The sequence below is a fragment of the Sus scrofa genome, chromosome 14 (assembly GCF_054392235.1).
Source record: "Sus scrofa isolate SSC_HxYL_T2T_F1_AM1 chromosome 14, Sscrofa_HxYL_maternal_Yorkshire_Landrace_v2.0, whole genome shotgun sequence".
In the NCBI taxonomy this organism is placed as follows: domain Eukaryota; kingdom Metazoa; phylum Chordata; class Mammalia; order Artiodactyla; family Suidae; genus Sus; species Sus scrofa.
Window position 1 is genome coordinate 133,587,601 of NC_139396.1, and position 17,120 is coordinate 133,604,720.

General features: G+C 46.1%; 1 protein-coding gene across 4 annotated transcripts in view; it reads left to right on the plus strand.

Moving 5' to 3' along the window:
* Positions 1-17,120, plus strand: part of ABCC2 (ATP binding cassette subfamily C member 2) — an 82,862-nt gene that overhangs the window by 38,284 nt on the left and 27,458 nt on the right. For all 4 annotated transcript variants that reach the window (XR_014826748.1, XR_014826749.1, XM_084995097.1 and 1 more), the window contains 7 exons: positions 3,870-4,007; positions 4,575-4,721; positions 6,310-6,394; positions 7,111-7,177; positions 9,071-9,197; positions 11,028-11,204; positions 14,130-14,297. Coding sequence is in view for 2 of the 4 variants with exons in the window: in XM_084995097.1 (XP_084851223.1) it covers positions 3,870-4,007; positions 4,575-4,721; positions 6,310-6,394; positions 7,111-7,177; positions 9,071-9,197; positions 11,028-11,204; positions 14,130-14,297 (909 nt within the window). In the remaining 2 variants the exon portion in view is untranslated. The remainder of the gene's footprint in view (positions 1-3,869; positions 4,008-4,574; positions 4,722-6,309; positions 6,395-7,110; positions 7,178-9,070; positions 9,198-11,027; positions 11,205-14,129; positions 14,298-17,120) is intronic.

A 17,120-nucleotide genomic window follows, 5' to 3' on the forward strand; every position in this document is an offset into this window, starting at 1 on the left:
GGCAGCAGCAGTGGGGTCTTGGCTTTAACAAACCTGCTAGAGGTTGTGGACGCCTGCTGTCGCAGGATTCCTGATTCATCAGCCACAAGTCTCCTGTTTGTTCTGCCATCCTTCTCAGGCCTTCTTCTGATCATTTCTATTTATGGTTTTGTTTTTACATTTTACTGTAGAAATCGTCAAATGTCTACAAAAGTAGTCTAATATAATGAACCCCTATGGACTTACTGCTCAGCTCCAGTAATTATCAGCATGACCTAACTTGTTTCATCTATAGCCTCCCTCCCTACTTCATGCCTTGCTAGAATATTTAGAAGCAAATCTCAGATATGATATTTCATTTGTAAATACTTTGTATGTATTTCTAAAAGAAGGGCTTTTTTTTTACATAACTATAATCCCATTATCATATTAAAAAATTAATCTTTTTTTTTTTAATCTTTTTAGGGCGTCACTCGTGGCATATGGAGGTTTGCAGGCTAGGGGTCGAATCAGAGCTACAGCTGCTGGCCTATACCACAGCCACACGGAATCTGAACTGCATCTGTGACCTACACCATAGCTTACGTCAACGCCAGATCCTTAACCCACTGAGCAAGGCCAGGGATCGAATCTGCATCCTCATGGATACTAGTCAGGTTTGTTAACCACTGAGCCATGATGGGAACTCCCAACAGTCTTTCTTTGATACCATTAAGTTTCCCCAGTTGCCTCATACATGTCTTTTTAATTTAATCTTTTTTTTTCTTTTTTTGCTGTTAGTTTGAATAAGGATCCAAAAACTGTCCACACATGGCATTTAGTTGATAGTGTTTTAATCTACGATAGTCCCCCCCCAACCCTTTTTTATTTTTCATTTTGGAGAAATAAGGTTGTCTTGTTTCCTGTGTTCTTGTAAATCGGTGGTTACCTCTAGAGGCTTGATTGGATTTAGGCCAGGGGATTTTTGTGTGTTTGTTTTTTGGGGGGTTGGGAGCAAGAATACTTCGAGAAGTTCTGTGTGCTTCTAGACTTACTGATGCTGGAGTTCCTATTGTGACTCAGTGGGTTAAGGATCTGACACGATCTCTGTAAGGATGTAAGTTCCATCCCTGCCCTCACTCAGTGGGTTAAGGATCTGGTGTAGCCGTAGGCTGCTGTGTAGGACACAGATGGGGCTTGGATTTGGTGTTGCCTTGGCTGTGGCATGGGTCCCAGGGCAGCTCCGATTCAACTCCTAGCTTGGGAACTTCCATATGCTACAGGTGCAGCTGTAAAAAAATATTTAAAAATTAGAGATGATGAGTATTCAAGGGGTCCAGGCATTGTCAGCCTGATTCATCCTTTGTTGTGTTTCCTGCCATTCTTTCACTAGAGCACATTTCAATCCCTCAGGCAGTTTGTAAAACCCACTAGGCTTGGGCTCTACTTCAAATCATTTAAATTGGACTCTCTGAAAAAAAAAAAAAAATTGGACTCTCTGGTGGCAAGGCCCAGGCATGTTATATATGTAACTATATATATGTATATATATATATATTTTTTTTAAAAGCTCTCTAAGTGATTCTAATATGCAGCCAAGATTGAAAACCACCATCATAAAAGTTCTAGCAGCCTCTGCTAATCATTGCCTTGGTCTATTATTTCCTTAGTGGTTGCAAAAGGATGATATTTTGAGTCTATTATTTCTTTGGCACTGATTAGCTGTAATTCTATAAGGAAGAATGATTACCCCCAAATAAAGTTTGTACAGGATAGGCAACATAAATGTATGCTTCTTTTCCTCTCTTATTGGCTTCAAAATAGTGCATTTCATCCTTCAACAGATGAAAAAAGACCAATATATATGTTTTAATATGTTGCTTTGAATTCATGGATTTTAATATTACCCTAAGCTTCAATTTCTTTTCTTTTCTTTTTTTCCTTTTTTGGCTGCTCCATGGGTTCCCAGGCCAGGGATCAGATCCGAGCGACAGTTGTGACCTACGCTGCAGCTGTGACAATGCTGGATCCTTTAACCCACTGTGCCAGGCTGAGGATCGAACTTGTGTCCTGGTGCTGCAGAGTTGATACCAATCCCACTGGGCCACAGCAGAAGCTCCTATCATAGCCTTTTGAAAATGAAATGGAGCCACCCCCCTTTTTAAAAGCATAGTGGGGGAGTTCCCGCCGTGGCGCAGTGGTTAACGAAACCGACTAGGAACCATGAGGTCGCAGGTTCGGTCCCTGCCCTTGCTCAGTGGGTTAACGATCCAGCGTTGCCGTGAGCTGTGGTGTAGGTTGCAGACGCGGCTCAGATCCCGCGTTGCTGTGGCTCTGGCGTAGGCTGGTGGCTACAGCTCCGATTCAACCCCTAGCCTGGGAACCTCCATATGCTGCAGAAGCGGCCCAAGAGATAGCAACAACAACAACAACAACAAAAGACACAAAAGACAAAAAAAATAAAAAATAAAAAAATAAATAAATAAAAGCATAGTGGATTTACAATGTTGTGCCAGTTTCTGCTGTACAGCCAAGTGACCCAGTCATACACACACACACACACACACACACAAACTCGCTTTCTTATTTTCTATCATGGTCTATCCCTGTGCTATACATTAGGACCTCATTGCTTATCCATTCTAAATGTAATAGTTGGCATCTACTAACCCCAAACTCCCAGCCCATCCCACTCCCTCCTGCCGCCTCTTTGGCACCCACAAATTTGTTCTCTGTGTGAGTCTATAAATATTTTATAGATAGATTCATTTGTACCATATTTTAGATTCCACATATAGGTGATTCATATGGTATTTGTCTTTCTTTTTCTGACTTCATTTAGTATGAGAATCTCTAGTTCCATCCACGTTGCTGCATTTGGCATTAGTTTATCTTTTTATGGCTGAGTAGTATTCCATTGTGTCTATTTACCACATCTTCTTAATCCATTCATCTGTCAATGGACATTTAGGTTGTTTCCATATCTTAGCTATTGTGAATAATGCTGCTGTGAATATTTGGGTGCATGTAACTTTTTGAATTGTTGTTTTGCCCAGGAGTGGGATCACAGGATCACATGGTAGTTCTATATTTAGTTTTCTGAGGTGTTTCCACACTGTTTTCCATGGTGGTTGTACAAATTAACATTCCCACCAACAGTGTGGGAGGGTTCCCTTTTCTCCACACCATCTCTAGCGTTTGTTATTTGTAGACTTATTAATGATGGCCATTCTGACTGGTGTAAAACTACCTCATTGTAGTTTTGATTTGCATTTCTCTAATAGTTAGTGATGTTGAGCATTTTTTCACGTGCCTACTGGCCACCCATGTGTTTTCTTTGGAGAAATGTCTATTTAGGTCTTCAACCCATTTTTTGATTCAGAGGCCCCTTTGAACACCCTGATATTTCTCCACATAGAGCTCTCAAATGCCGTCTTGCCAATATAGCAAAATGAAAAGATAGCCCTGATTTTGAATCTCAGCTCTACCGCTTGTTAGCAATGTGACTTTAGATAAGTTACTTAGTCTCTCTCAAACCTATTTCCTTATTGTTAAAATGAACACAATAATTCTACAAAAGTAGGCACCTAACTCTTCCTTGTTTGCCCAGACCTTCCTGAGTTTTGCTCTGAAAATGCCATGTCCTGGGCAACCTTGTAGTCCTGGGCAAACTAGGACAGTTGGTCTCACTTAGGTTGCCACATGGATTAAGTAAGATAATGGATATAACATGTTTTGTACAAAGTAAGTTGTCAACAAATACAAGCTACCTTTCTATAATCATACTTTCTAATCTGGATTTCTACCTCCCCAATTTTGGGGAGCATATCCAAAAAACCTGAGTGGATGAGATGCACCCGATGTCCTTTTGGGGGCGACAGAATGATCTGTGCTCTTTTCTAACCTATTAGATCCTGAAATATTTTGCCTGGGAACCTTCCTTCCAAAACCAAGTCCACAACCTTCGGAAGAAGGAGCTCAGGAACCTGCTGACGTTTGGGCAACTGCAGTCCGTGATGATGTTTCTCTTAAACTTAACTCCTGTCCTGGTGAGTGACAGGGATCAGTGGGCTGGGTCAGCTTCCTGGAGTGGGAGGTCTCTTTAGATAAACTGTCCAGCACCTCAAGGCCTGACCCTGAAATCCTTCCCCACTCCTCAACTTCTGCCCCATTCCTCAAATTCTCATGCTGCTCTTCCTCCCTCATACTCCCAAATCTAGTCTCACCCTGTGCACAATTTGGTGACCTGGGCACAAGTTGGTGGCCTGGCCACCCAGAGCAAGTTTCCAGGGGGGTCAGCATAAATAATCGAGGCGTGGTCTGCACGGGAGGGTCTCTCCTCCTCCTGGGGAGCCTGGGTGGCTCTGATGTGGAGGGAATACTGATGGAGGAACCAGGAAACCAAACCTCTGATCCCAGCAATGCAGTTAATTGACTTTGTGGCCTCAGGCAAGATATTTCCTCCTCTTCTGGGCTCAGACGTCTTGTTTGGAACACGAGAGGTTTGAGATAATCCCTAAGATGCCTTCAACTGTGATAGAGTACCGTGTTCCTAAGACTTAAACCAGGCTGCTTGATCCCTTTTCGGAATAAATCACAATGGCTTGTCTTCCCAGGTGTCTGTGGTCACATTTTCAGTCTATGTCCTGGTGGATAGCAATAATATCCTGGATGCAGAAAAGGCCTTCACCTCCATCACCCTCTTCAATATCCTACGCTTTCCGATGAGCATGCTTCCCATGGTAATCTCCTCCATGCTCCAGGTGGGTCAGAACTCCCACTGCTAACTGGTTCTCTCTAGTTGAAACCCTTACATTCCAGCATGACTGGTCTTGACCGATCTCATTTCCAGCTGCTGTTGGTGAACTTGCAGTTAGAGAGATGTGCTTGGTCCCTGGAGACCAGTAGTTTGACCTTAGTAAAATCACATGCTCTCTGCGCCCCAAAGCGTTTCCTAACTAGAAAGAAAAGATAATCATTAGCAATCTCAGCCACCTCACAGGGAGACAGGGCTTTGAGAGCATTTAGTGAGATGAGGCTGATTCGCTCACTACCTGGAACATTTCTAAGCCCTTTGTCCAACCCAGCATCCGCCACATTTTTTTTTTTTTTCTATTTCTTGGGCCGCTCCTGTGGCATATGGAGATTCCCAGACTAGGGGTCTAATCAGAGCTGTAACCACCAGCCTACGCCAGAGCCACAGCAACGCGGGATCCGAGCTGCGTCTGCAACCTATACCACAGTTCACGGCAATGCCGTATCGTCAACCCACTGAGCAAGGCCAGAGACCGAACCCGCAACCCCATGGTTCCTAGTCGGATTCATTAACCACTGTGCCACGACGGGAACTCCCATCCGCCACATTTTTACAATGCTCTTCGGGTGTTTTTATAGCATTAGGGAAATGATGGCACACAAGAAGAGAAAAGGCTTCTCTTTGGAGGAACCCAGGTTGTGGTAAACCTGGACACAATCTGGGAGCCTCGGGCTGTCAGAAAGTGAGTTTGGAGTCCAGGAGGCCTTGGATGGTCCAATGGGAGTGTCTGGGTCCTGAAAACTGAGCACAGTGGTTGAGACGGACCAGGTGCCAGACCTTAAGAGGACACTCCTAGGGCAGGTCGCAGACCGGTAAGGCGGCCAGGATGACAAAGTTCAGTGACCTGCATTCATCCCAGATGTGGCTGGCTTCACACAGCTCAGGCCAGAAGAAGGGCTGGGGTCTAGCAGAAGGCCGCCTGGTCCTGGAAGTTATTAAGGAAGACTAAGAGATATGGCTGATAAACAAATCCTGGGAGTTCCTGTTGTGGTGCAGCAGAAACAAATACGACTAGTATCCATGATGTGGCCTCATGCAATGGGTCAGGGATCTAGCATTGCCATGAGCTGCTGTGTAGGTCGCAGACGTGGCTTCGTGCCTTGGACCCCAGTGGCTGTGGCTATGGCTGGCAGCTGTAGCTCTGATTCGACCCCTAGCCTGGGAACTTCCATATGCCATGGGTGTGGCCCTAAAAAGCAAAAATAAATAAAGAAAGCAGGAGACGGTTTCTGGAACTAGGTCCAAAGGTGGGAGAGAGAGCAATAGAACTGACCCCCACCCCAACCCCTGCTGCAAGTTTTCTGAGGGCCTGAAATAGAGCCTCTTAATTTCCATCTGTTGAGAGTGAGATGGCCTGGCTGAACTGGCGTGGGGATGGGGTTTCCAGCTATGCATGTCACACATCATGGGCAAGAAGCCTGGCAGGTTGACTTTCTGCTTTGACATCTAGGACTGATGACAAAGTCAAACTCCTCTGTCTACTGTGCTTGTCATTGGACTTTTTTATTCTTGAGATCCTTTGTGTCCTTCTCTAGGCCAGTGTTTCTGTAGAACGGCTCGAGAAGTACTTGGGAGGGGATGACTTGGACACCTCTGCCATTCGACGTGACGGCAATTCTGGTAAATGAATTTGGAAGTTGCTTCCTAAACATATTCACAGTTCTGGCACCAGAACTTTGATATCCAGGTGCATAGCGATAACAAACTGATGCAAAGAGGAAGCGAGGGAGCTAAACTTGCACCTATGTTTGCATAGCATGCGTATTGTTATTGAAATTATGCTTCCATTTAGAACAGTTGGCTTAGCCAGATTGCCCAGCAGAGCTGGGCCAGCTATTCTGAAGATAAGCAGGAATTCTGCATAGGATCTGGAAAACTGAAGTCAGAATGGAGCCAGCATTGGAAGTGGGAAGATAGGCTGGAGTGAACAAATGCACAGGTTCTGAAGGTTGAAGGATTGGGGGGCATCCATGGCCAGAACAAGCAGCGGATCTGGAATCCAGGGCAGGAACTGGCTGGGTTGATACATGGAGGAGGAATTTGTACAGGAGATGAGGCAGCAGAGGGCCTGGGGTTGTGCCCAGGGTGTCTGTAGGTCAAGAATCTGGACCACCAACAGGCTGGGGACTCATAAGGCAAAAAGCACTGCGTATGCAGGCAAGTCTTGGTCTCATCCCAGGAGCCTTCGTTTCCCTCTTGTCGGCTTAGGAGTCAGGACCTGACAGAGGTGATCTCAGGCTCTGGTGGAGGAAGCAGAGAAGGACACATGAGGGCTGAGAAAGGGCAGATACGTGTGGGGACCTGTATCTGACCTAAAGGGGCCTTTTTCTCAACAGACAAAGCAGTGCAGTTTTCTGAGGCCTCCTTTACCTGGGACCGTGATTTGGAAGCTACAGTCCGAGAGTGAGTTGCCTCCTTTTCATCCTGCTTGTGCACAAGTTCAGTTGGATACTAGTGCAGGCTAACCCCAAGGGATGAGCTGGCAGCAAAGGTCCTGACCCTGTTATAACTGCATCTGCTGCCTGCTTCCCTACAGTGAGACAGTGCGCATCAGCTGAGACCCAGGAAGACACTGGTTCTCCAGAGTGTGGGTGGAGGTGGTGCAGGGTTGAAGGTAGATTCGGTCTCTGGGTGTGGTAGAGGAATCACACAAGAACCTGAACTTGATTTTAAGTTCATTTATTCTTTTAAGAAGAATCTACTTTCTTGGCCCAGGGTGAATGATGGGCTCTTTCTCTAAATCAACTTCAGATCTGGGATTTTTTAGCTCCATAACCCATTCTTTTTTTTTCACTTTTTAGGGCCGCACCTGTGGCATATGGAGGTTCCCAGGCTAGGGGTCCAATCGGAGCTACAGCTGCCGGCGTACACCAGAGCCACAGCAATGCAGGATCCAAGCCAGGTCTGTGACCTACACCACAGCTCATGACAGTGTCAGATCCTTAACCCACTGAGCAAGGACAGGGATCGAACCGGCAACCTCATGTTTCCTAGTTGGATTGGTTTCCACTGTGCCATGGCAGGAACTCCTGTAACCCATTCTTACATTCCACTGTATAGGCCATCTCCTCTGCCTTAAGCCAACCCGCCCTTGCCACACTGCTGCATGTAATATGTTCCTTAAGCACTACCTGTCCCAGCACACCCACCCCAGCCACCGAGCGCAGCGCAACAGAGTGCACCAGGAGCCGGAGCAGCACAGTTCTTTGCTGAGCGCACCTTATCGTCTCCCTGCTGCACCAAGGACTTTGCACACTTCTCTCCTACTCCTAGGTCCTTTAACACAGTCTCTGGAGCTTGCCCCAGCATGTGTTAGGTCAGAGGCCCCACCTCTGAACCCTCTCAGCTGGAAAGCCTCATTTTGTAGAGAGGAGAGTGGACATTGCTCCCACGTTGCCCACCATGTAAGTCTGGAAGGAGTCCAGTTTCATGGGCAAGTTGCGAAAGCCTGGGAACAAGTTCCTCATATTCCTAATGTTCTAGAAACTCAAAGAACAGGACTGGCACAGAGTTTCCAGGAGCCTAGCCCCATGTGGGAGCCCCACCCAGCCAGACAACGTATCCCTGGGGGGCAGGCAGGGAACCAGTGCTTTCAGCAAGCGTTCCATTAAATGGCCAGGTTTGGGAAACATTCATCTGGTCTAAGCCCATTAGTTTAGGAATGAGAGTGCGGAAGAAGGGACCCTTCAAGATGACACAGCTCAGCAGGGGCAGAGTTGGGACTAGAACTCAGGTCTCCAGCCTCCCACTAGGGTCTCGTTCAATGGTACCATCTTCTAAAATGATTTTTCCAGGGAGTTCCCATCGTGGCTCAGTGGTTAACGAATCCAACTAAGAACCATGAGGTTGTGGGTTCGATCCCTGGCCTTGCTCAGTGGGTTAAGGATCCGGCGCTGCCGTGAACTGTGGTGTAGGTTGCAGATGTGGCTTGGATCCCGAGCTGCTATGGCTGTGGTGTAGCCTGGCAGCTACAGCTCCGATTCGACCTCTAGCCTGGGAACCTCTCTATGCCGTGGGTGCGGCCCTAGAAAAAGACAAAAAAATAAAAAATTAGTTTTTCCAGTGGGAATCCGCATTTGGCACAAACAATTTCTAGATGAGGGCTCACTCCCTGATTTTTAGAGCTGGAAAAAAAAAATCATTAGAGAATCCTTTGGAGTCTTCTACAATCCAGGACAAATGTTCCAATCTGGAGGGAAAATCTCCTTCTACCAGACTTCCATGGAGCGTCTAAGTGGCCTGAACTACTCTTAAATAAGTCCCCTCACCTCCATCGAGTCAATTTCTCTCTTTCAGCGTGAACCTGGACATTATGCCAGGCCAGTTTGTGGCTGTGGTGGGCACTGTGGGCTCTGGGAAATCCTCCTTGATGTCAGCCATGCTGGGAGAAATGGAAAATATCCACGGGCATGTCACTGTCAAGGTGAGAGGGAATGCCAAGGGTACTTGTGATGCTCCAGGGTGGGCCCCTCCTAGTGTTGCTTTCACATGGAGAGAATGAACTAGCATCGGATAATCTCTACATTGTGTTGCCGTAGGTGAGGCTGCGTAGACATTTGGAGACTTATAAACTGTAGATACTTTGTTCCACCCCACACATATAAACAGTTTCAATTCTGGTGTAGATTCTAAAAACCCTTATTTTTAATGAGCTCCCCAGGTGATTCTCATAGGCATTCTAAAGTTTGAACACTATCAAATAGAGCTGTCTTCCTTCAAATACAGACAATTCTGCTCTATCTATGTTTCTGAAAACCTCACATTCTGTAAAACTGTACCATAAAAAAGAACAGGACCTGGAGGACAGATTGAAACAGATCATTAAAAACATATATAACTGGAGTTCCTGTCACAGCTCAGTGGTTAACGAATCCGACTAGGAACCCATGAGGTTGGGGGTTTGATCCCTGGTCTGGCTCAGTGGGTTAAGGATTTGGTGTTGCCATGAGCTGTGGTGGAGGTCGCAGACACGGCTCGGATGCCTTGTTGCTGTGGCTCTGGTGTAGACTGGCGGCTACAGCTCCGATTAAACCCCTAGCCTGGGAACCTCCATATGCCTCGGAAGCAGCCCCAGAAAAGGCAAAAAGACAAAAAAAAAATATATATATATATATATATATATATATATGACATAGGGGATAGACATCATCAATTATGATTTTTAATAGGAAATATTTTCCTGGCCGTCTTCATCAGACTCTAGGTACTTGAGATCATTTAGCCACTACTTGCACCAAAAAGAGGCATGTCTATAGATTTTTAGCTTTTCTTAAGATCTCATATATTGCTAAGTCTGGCTTCCTAGTTATAAGAAAGCTTGCCTCTGACTGCTGCTGCCTTTTTTTTTTTTTTTTTTTTTTTTTTTTTTGGTCTTTTTAGGTACCACACCTGTGGCATATGGAGGTTCCCAGGCTAGGAGCCAAATCAGAGCTGTAGCTGCCAATCTGCACCACAGCCACAGTAACGTAGAATCTGAGCCACGTTTGCAACCTACACCACAGCTCATGGCAATGCAGGATCCTTAACCCACTGAGGAAGGCCAGGGATCAAACCAGAGTCCTCATGGATACTGAGCCACAGCATGAACTCCCCTGACTGCTTTATACTGACATGCTTGGAAAGATTTTAAGAACCAGCACCTCTTCCACATTATACTGACATTTCCCCCTGATTTAGCAATCCCTAATGAGATAATCTGCATTAAATAATCACTCAGGATAGCAGAGCAGACTACAAATTTAACTCTCTGAACTCCTTTCAGGAAGCTTTTTCTTGCTAACTCATAACTGAGTTTGTCTTTAAGCACAGGTGTGTATCAGGCTCCCATCTCTTTTGACAAGATCTGCTTCATAGATCAACCTGGTACCCAAATTTCAATTTTTTAGTTCTTGCTTCCTAAGATGTTGTCCATACCCATCCCCCATCACTGTTAGCGCTCTCTCGGTCCCAGTAAACTCACTGCGGTCTGACTAAAACCCTTTTCTAGAAGCAGCATGTGCCTTCATCCTCCAAGTTTCAGATCATGGCTAGAGAGTGATAATCCAAAAAAGACTTTAAATGATGAATAGGTGATTGACTCTTTCTCCCTGGTGGGTACCATAAATACAAGCATATGGATAAGTACCAATCGCTCGGTCAGCCTGACATACATTTTTCCAAACCTAAGTTCCATCTGTTGCTCCCGTCATCCCTCCTTCAACCCTGCCTTTCCAGAGGTACGAAACTGTCACATGGTCTGACCCTTCCCACCTAGGGCACCGTCGCCTACGTCCCACAGCAGTCCTGGATCCAGAACGGGACCATAAAGGACAACATCCTCTTTGGATCAGAGTTCAATGAAAAGAAATACCAGAAGATTCTGGAGGCCTGTGCCCTCCTCCCAGACTTGGAAGTGCTGCCTGGAGGAGACCTGGCTGAGATTGGAGAGAAGGTACTTGGGACACCCAGGGACCTTGAAGGATGAAGGAACAGTGACAAGAAAGAGTCGAGGATGGTGGAGAAGTATGTGGGAGGGAAAGAGCGGACCAGCTGGTAACTAGTCAAGTCTAGAACAAACACCAGAAAACACGAGTTTGCACAATGTTTGGGCAGATAACTCAGAAATGTGAGTTTTGGGGCCTGGAAGCAAATACAGGCATTGTGTCATCTGAAGGGAAGATAATGAAGGTAGAAACTGAGAGGTTTAATGAGTCAGCAGCTGACCCAAGGTGGACCTCATGGGTAGACAGGCAGATGCAGACCAGAGCTAGTTATCCTGACTTGACCTCTGTATTACCGATGAGGGCCTGAGTTGGGTTCTAATAATCTGCTTTGAACATTTAGAAATTTATTGTGTATTTCTCATGTTACTAAACGCCTTTCTTTTTTTTAACTAAAAAAAAATTTTTTTTTTTTTGCTTTTTAGGGCCACACCCTCAGCATATGGAGGTTCCTAGGCTAGGGGTCCAGTTGGAGCTACAGCTGCCAGCCTACACCACAGCCGCAGCAATGCCAGATATGAGCCACATCTGCAACCTACACCACAGCTCATAGCAACACCAGATCCTTAACCCACTGAGCAAAGCCAGGGATTGAACCAAAACCACATGGTTCCTAGTCAGATTCATTTCCACTGCACCATGACGGGAACTCTCTAAATGCCTTTTTTTTTTTTTTTTTTTTTTTTTTTTGGTCTTTTTGCCTTTTCTAGGGCCCCACCCATGGCATATAGAGGTTCCCAGGCTAGGGGTCGAATCAGAGCTGTAGCTGCCAGTCTACACCACAGCCGCAGCAACTCGGGATCTGATCCGTGTCTGCGACCTACACCAGAGCTCACAGCAACGCCAGATCCTTAACCCACTGAGCCAGACCAGGGATCGAACCCACAGCCTCATGGTTCCTAGTTGGATTCGTTAACCACTGAGCCACAATGGAAAATCCTAAATGCTTTTCTTAAAAATTAATTTTTAATGACTCTTATATTCATTTATGGATATAGAATAATTTGTTTAGAAATCCCTAATCACGTACTTACTTAGGATGTTTTCATCTTCTTTCCTTTTTTTTTTTTTTTTTTTTTTTTCTTTGTTGGCTACACTTGCAGAATATGGAAGTTCCTGGGCCAGGGATCAAATGTGAGCTGGAGCTGCAACCTATGCCACAGCTGCAGCAATGCCAGATCCTTAACCCACTGCACCACAGAGGGAACTCCTCTTTCCCCATTTCTAAAAATAAATATAGCAGTCTTTGGGAGAAAGATCTTGAGATCTAGTGAGGATATAGCTCTAGAGTGATTTTGTTCATGAATTCTGCATACAATTATTGAGTACCCACTATGTGCCAGACATGGTTCTGGAGTTACATTCACAAACAAAATAGAGAAAATGTACCCTGGTGTAGCTCTACCTTCTCATGGGACAGGAAGCAACAATAACAAATAAGTAAATTATATGATACAAAATGGTAAATTGGGTATACCTTTAATTATTGGGCCTAAAGTTATTCCTTTGAGTCAAAAATATGTATTTGTATAAAGGAATTTGTATTACTAAATCTAACTCGGGTCCAGCTGCCCACCATGCAGCAAAGCCAGTCTACTAACGCAGGGTCGAGGTGAAGGAAAGTCTATGTTTATTACAGGGCCCAGCAAGGAGAATGGGCAGCTCATGCTTGAAAGATCCAAACACCTAAATGGCTTTCAGGGAAAGATTTTTAAAGGCAACATTTGAGGGTGAAGGTTGCAGCTTGTGGACTGCCATCTGACTGGTTGATGATAAAGTAACAGGGTGATGTTTCCAGAATCTTAATCATCAACCTTCTGGTTCCTGGGAGTTCCCGTCATGGTTCAGTGGTTAACAAATCTGACTAGGAACCATGAGGTTTCGGGTTCGGCCCCTGGCCTTGCTCAGTGGGTTAAGGATCCGGTGTTGCTGTGAGCCGTGGTGTAGGTTGCAGACGAGGCTCGGATCCTGAGTTGCTGTGGCTCTGGTGTAGGCCAGTGGGTACAGCTCTGATTTGACCCCTAGCCTGGGAACCTCCATATGCTGTGGGAGCGGCCCTAGAAAAGGCAAAAAAAAAAAAAAACTCTTCTGTTCCAACCAGTTTGGGGTCTAAGTGCTTGTGGTCAGCATGTAGTCACCGTCCTTCCTCTGGGTAAGAATCTTAGTTTCAAAGATATGCATCAGATTGTTGCATTCACCCCTTGAGGAGAAACTAGGACTCTGTTTTTTTTTTTTTTTTTTTTTTGGTCTTTTTGTCTTTTTGTCGTTGTTGTTGTTGCTATTTCTTGGGCCGCTCCCGCGGCATATGGAGGTTCCCAGGCTAGGGGTTGAATCGGAGCTGTAGCCACCGGCCTACGCCAGAGCCACAGCAACGCGGGATCCGAGCCGCAACTGCAACCTACACCACAGCTCACGGCAATGCCGGATCGTCAACCCACTGAGCAAGGCCAGGGATCGAACCCGCAACCTCATGGTTCCTAGTCGGATTCGTTAACCACTGCGCCACGACGGGAACTCCCGGACTCTGTTTTATAGCTGAACTATTTTTCCTTTGTTTTTGCCTTTCTTCACATCCCTAATTAGTAACTGCTTGAGTCTGCTCTTTGGAACTCAGGGAAGGCCTAGGAGACAAAAGCTTTTTTCTATAAACAAGAAACAGGGACACAGGGGTTTGTGTATCCAGGAAAACCTGCTTGGTTTAGTCCCCCCTTTGCTTTGATACGCCTCAGTCTTGAGTGGAACACGTAGGGGACCAGAAAGCCAATAAAGTTTTGGATGGAGATGTTAATCATAAGTTCAACAGAAGAACTCAGTTGTTTTTTTTTTTGGGGGGGGGACTCAGTTTCATACTTAATAGCAATTATTTTCTTCTTCAGGGCATAAATCTCAGTGGGGGACAGAAGCAGCGGATCAGCCTGGCCAGAGCTACCTATCAAAATTCAGACATCTATATTCTGGATGACCCCCTGTCCGCCGTGGATGCTCACGTGGGAAGACATATTTTCAATAAGGTCTTGGGTCCCAATGGCCTGTTGAAAGGCAAGGTGAGACATTATTTAAAGTGATGAAGACAGGAGGGAGGGGCACACATCTCCTAGGACTTCTGGGTCCTGAAGCACGTTTCCTTGTTTACCTGCCCCCTGGGCTGCTCAGGAGATAACAGTGTCGGACTGGTCTCCAAGGAGACGGCCCAGTGAGGGCTCCCACCTTGAGGTCATGGCTAATGCAGGAACTGACTCATTGGAGCCTTATTCCCTGCTCTGACATTGAGCCTCCTAGGAGGATAGATGATGATAAAAAGTCCTTTGAGGAATTGCCATTGTGGCGCAGTGGAAACAAATCTGACTAGGAACCATGAGGTTGCAAGTTCGATCCCTGACCTCGCTCAGTGGGTTAAGGATCTGGCATTGCTGAGAGCTGTGGTGTAGGTTGCAGACTCGGCTCAGCTCAGCTCCTGTGTGGCTGTGGTATAGGCCAGCAGCTGTAACTCCAACTAGACCCCTGGCCTAGGAACCTCCATATGCCCTGGGTGTGGCCCTAAAAAGACAAAAAAAAAAAAAAAAGCCTTTGAGATCTGTGGTATAATAAGAAATACATTTGGTCTTCATCACTAGTTCTTGGTACAGAGCTCCTAACCCTTAGAATTTCCTGAGAGATACTAGGAGTGACATTTGTTATTCATAATGAGCCCCTTTAGGTCACTCCCCAGTTTATGCTAATGAGTGACTGAGGGAGGGGCCCCTAAAGAACCTCAGGACAAGGCTGTTCCTCAGAAAGACCAAATGATGGGAGCATTGGAACTTTCAGCCCCATTGACAGCCTCTGGGGAGGGGATGGGCTGGAAAATGTGTTATAAAAATTCTTGAATAAGGAGATTCTGAGAACTTCTGGGTTGGTGAGAACTTTAAGGTGCTGGGAGGATGGCACCCCTGGTGAGAGCATGGAAATTCTGCACAAGCGCCCCCCAACCCCTAACCTTACCGTATGCGTGTCTTCCTTCGCTGTTCCTCAGTCCTTTGTAACAACCTGGTAAACAGTTAAGTATTTTCCTGGGATCTATGAGCCATTCTGGAAAACTATCAAACATGAGGGATGGGCAGAGTTCCTGTTGTGGCGCAGTGGTTAACGAATCTGACTAGGAACCATGAGGTTGCAGGTTCGATCCCTGGCCTTGCTCAGTGGGTTGAGGATCTGACGTTGTCATGAGCTGTGGTGTAGGTCGAAGACCCGGCTCGGATCCTGCGTTGCTGTGGCTCTGGCGTAGGCTGGTGGCTACAGCTCTGATTAGACCCCTAGCCTGGGAACCTCCATATGCCGAGGGGGCAGTCCTAGAAAAGGCAAAAAGACGAAAAAAAGAAAAAAAAAGAAGTGAGGGGTGGAGCCGTTAGAATCCCATTTTATAGCCTAGTTGGTCAGAACTGTGAGTGGCCCAAGACTTTCACTTAGAACCTGAAGTCAGGGCAGTCCTGTGGGACTGAGCCCTTAAGCTGTGTGATTTCTGGGTAGCTGGTGCCAGAACCGATTGACTTGTTGGACACTCTGAGAATTGCCTTGTGTCAGAAAACACCCCAGAGGACCTAACTAACAGTCTACTTTCTGGGACACAGGTCATCCTGCAGGTATTAAAGCTCTAAGAAGTCACTTTCCTGGGACTCTTGCAGGATGGCTGGAAAGTATGAGTCAACTTGCATATAGAAATAAACCTGACATTTTTGGAGTACACATTATGTCCTAGGCCTGTGCTAAGCACTTTGATTGTGTTGTCTCATTTCATTTGCACAATGGCCCTTTGACATGGTACAGATAAAGTGGCCCGAGCAAGTCACTAGGGCTGGTCAGAGGCTTTCCTTCCCATGGGCCAGTTAGCTCAGTGGACTGAGTGGAAGGGGCTGACAGAGTCCCTGCAGGGTTTGAACATTTCTCAGCAGCAACAAGTGTAGAGCAGGGCTGTTGGCTCTCTACCTGACTCCATCTGTATTGGGCCTGTTCCCTTCAAGACTTTTTTTTTAAGTTTGCTCTTTATTTATTTACTTACTTACTTGCGCCTGCACGCATGGAATTTGGAAGTTCCTGAGCCAGAAATGAAACTGGTGTCACAGCAGTGACCCAAGCCACTGCAGTGATCTCACCAGATCCTTAATCCTCTGTGCCACAAGAGAACTCCCCCTTCAAGACTTTTTGAATGCTGCCAGTCAGAGGATGGCAGGGTTGATGGGCTGCTGTCCCACTGTGGCCCTTTGCCTCTCTCAGATCAGTGAGTTAACAGGAACTCACTCTCCTTCCTATTCCTGGTTTCTGTCCTTATGACTAATGTCTTCATTCATTCATTCATTCATGAACTGAATACCCACCCCAGGCTGGTTTCATTGCAAAGACTGGACATACACAGATGAAAAGGCCTTGTCTCTCCTCTCAATGAACTTACAATCAAACTGGCAGACATACCAAAAAAGTAAACAATAACATAATACAAGAATTGTTATTTTTTGGGGGGGGGGGCCTCTCCTATGGCATATGGAAGTTCCCAGGATAGGGGTCAAATTGGAGCTGCAGCTGCTGGCCTAAACCACAGCCACACCAGATCCAAGCCACTTCTGTCACCTACACCCACAGCTCACGACAACACCAAATCCTTTAACCCATGGGCAAGGCCAGGGATGGAACCCGCATCCTCATGAATACTAGTTGGGTCTGTCACCGCTGAGCCACAGTGGGAACTCCACAAGAATTCTTTTTAATGGCAGTCCATGCAAGCTATAATAGAAATGTTGAGGGTATACCCCGTTCTTGCCTGGGGACTCAGGAAAGGCTAGTAGAAGAGCTGGCTTTGAGCTGAGACTCGAGGGAAGAGCATCGCCTGAGTCTTC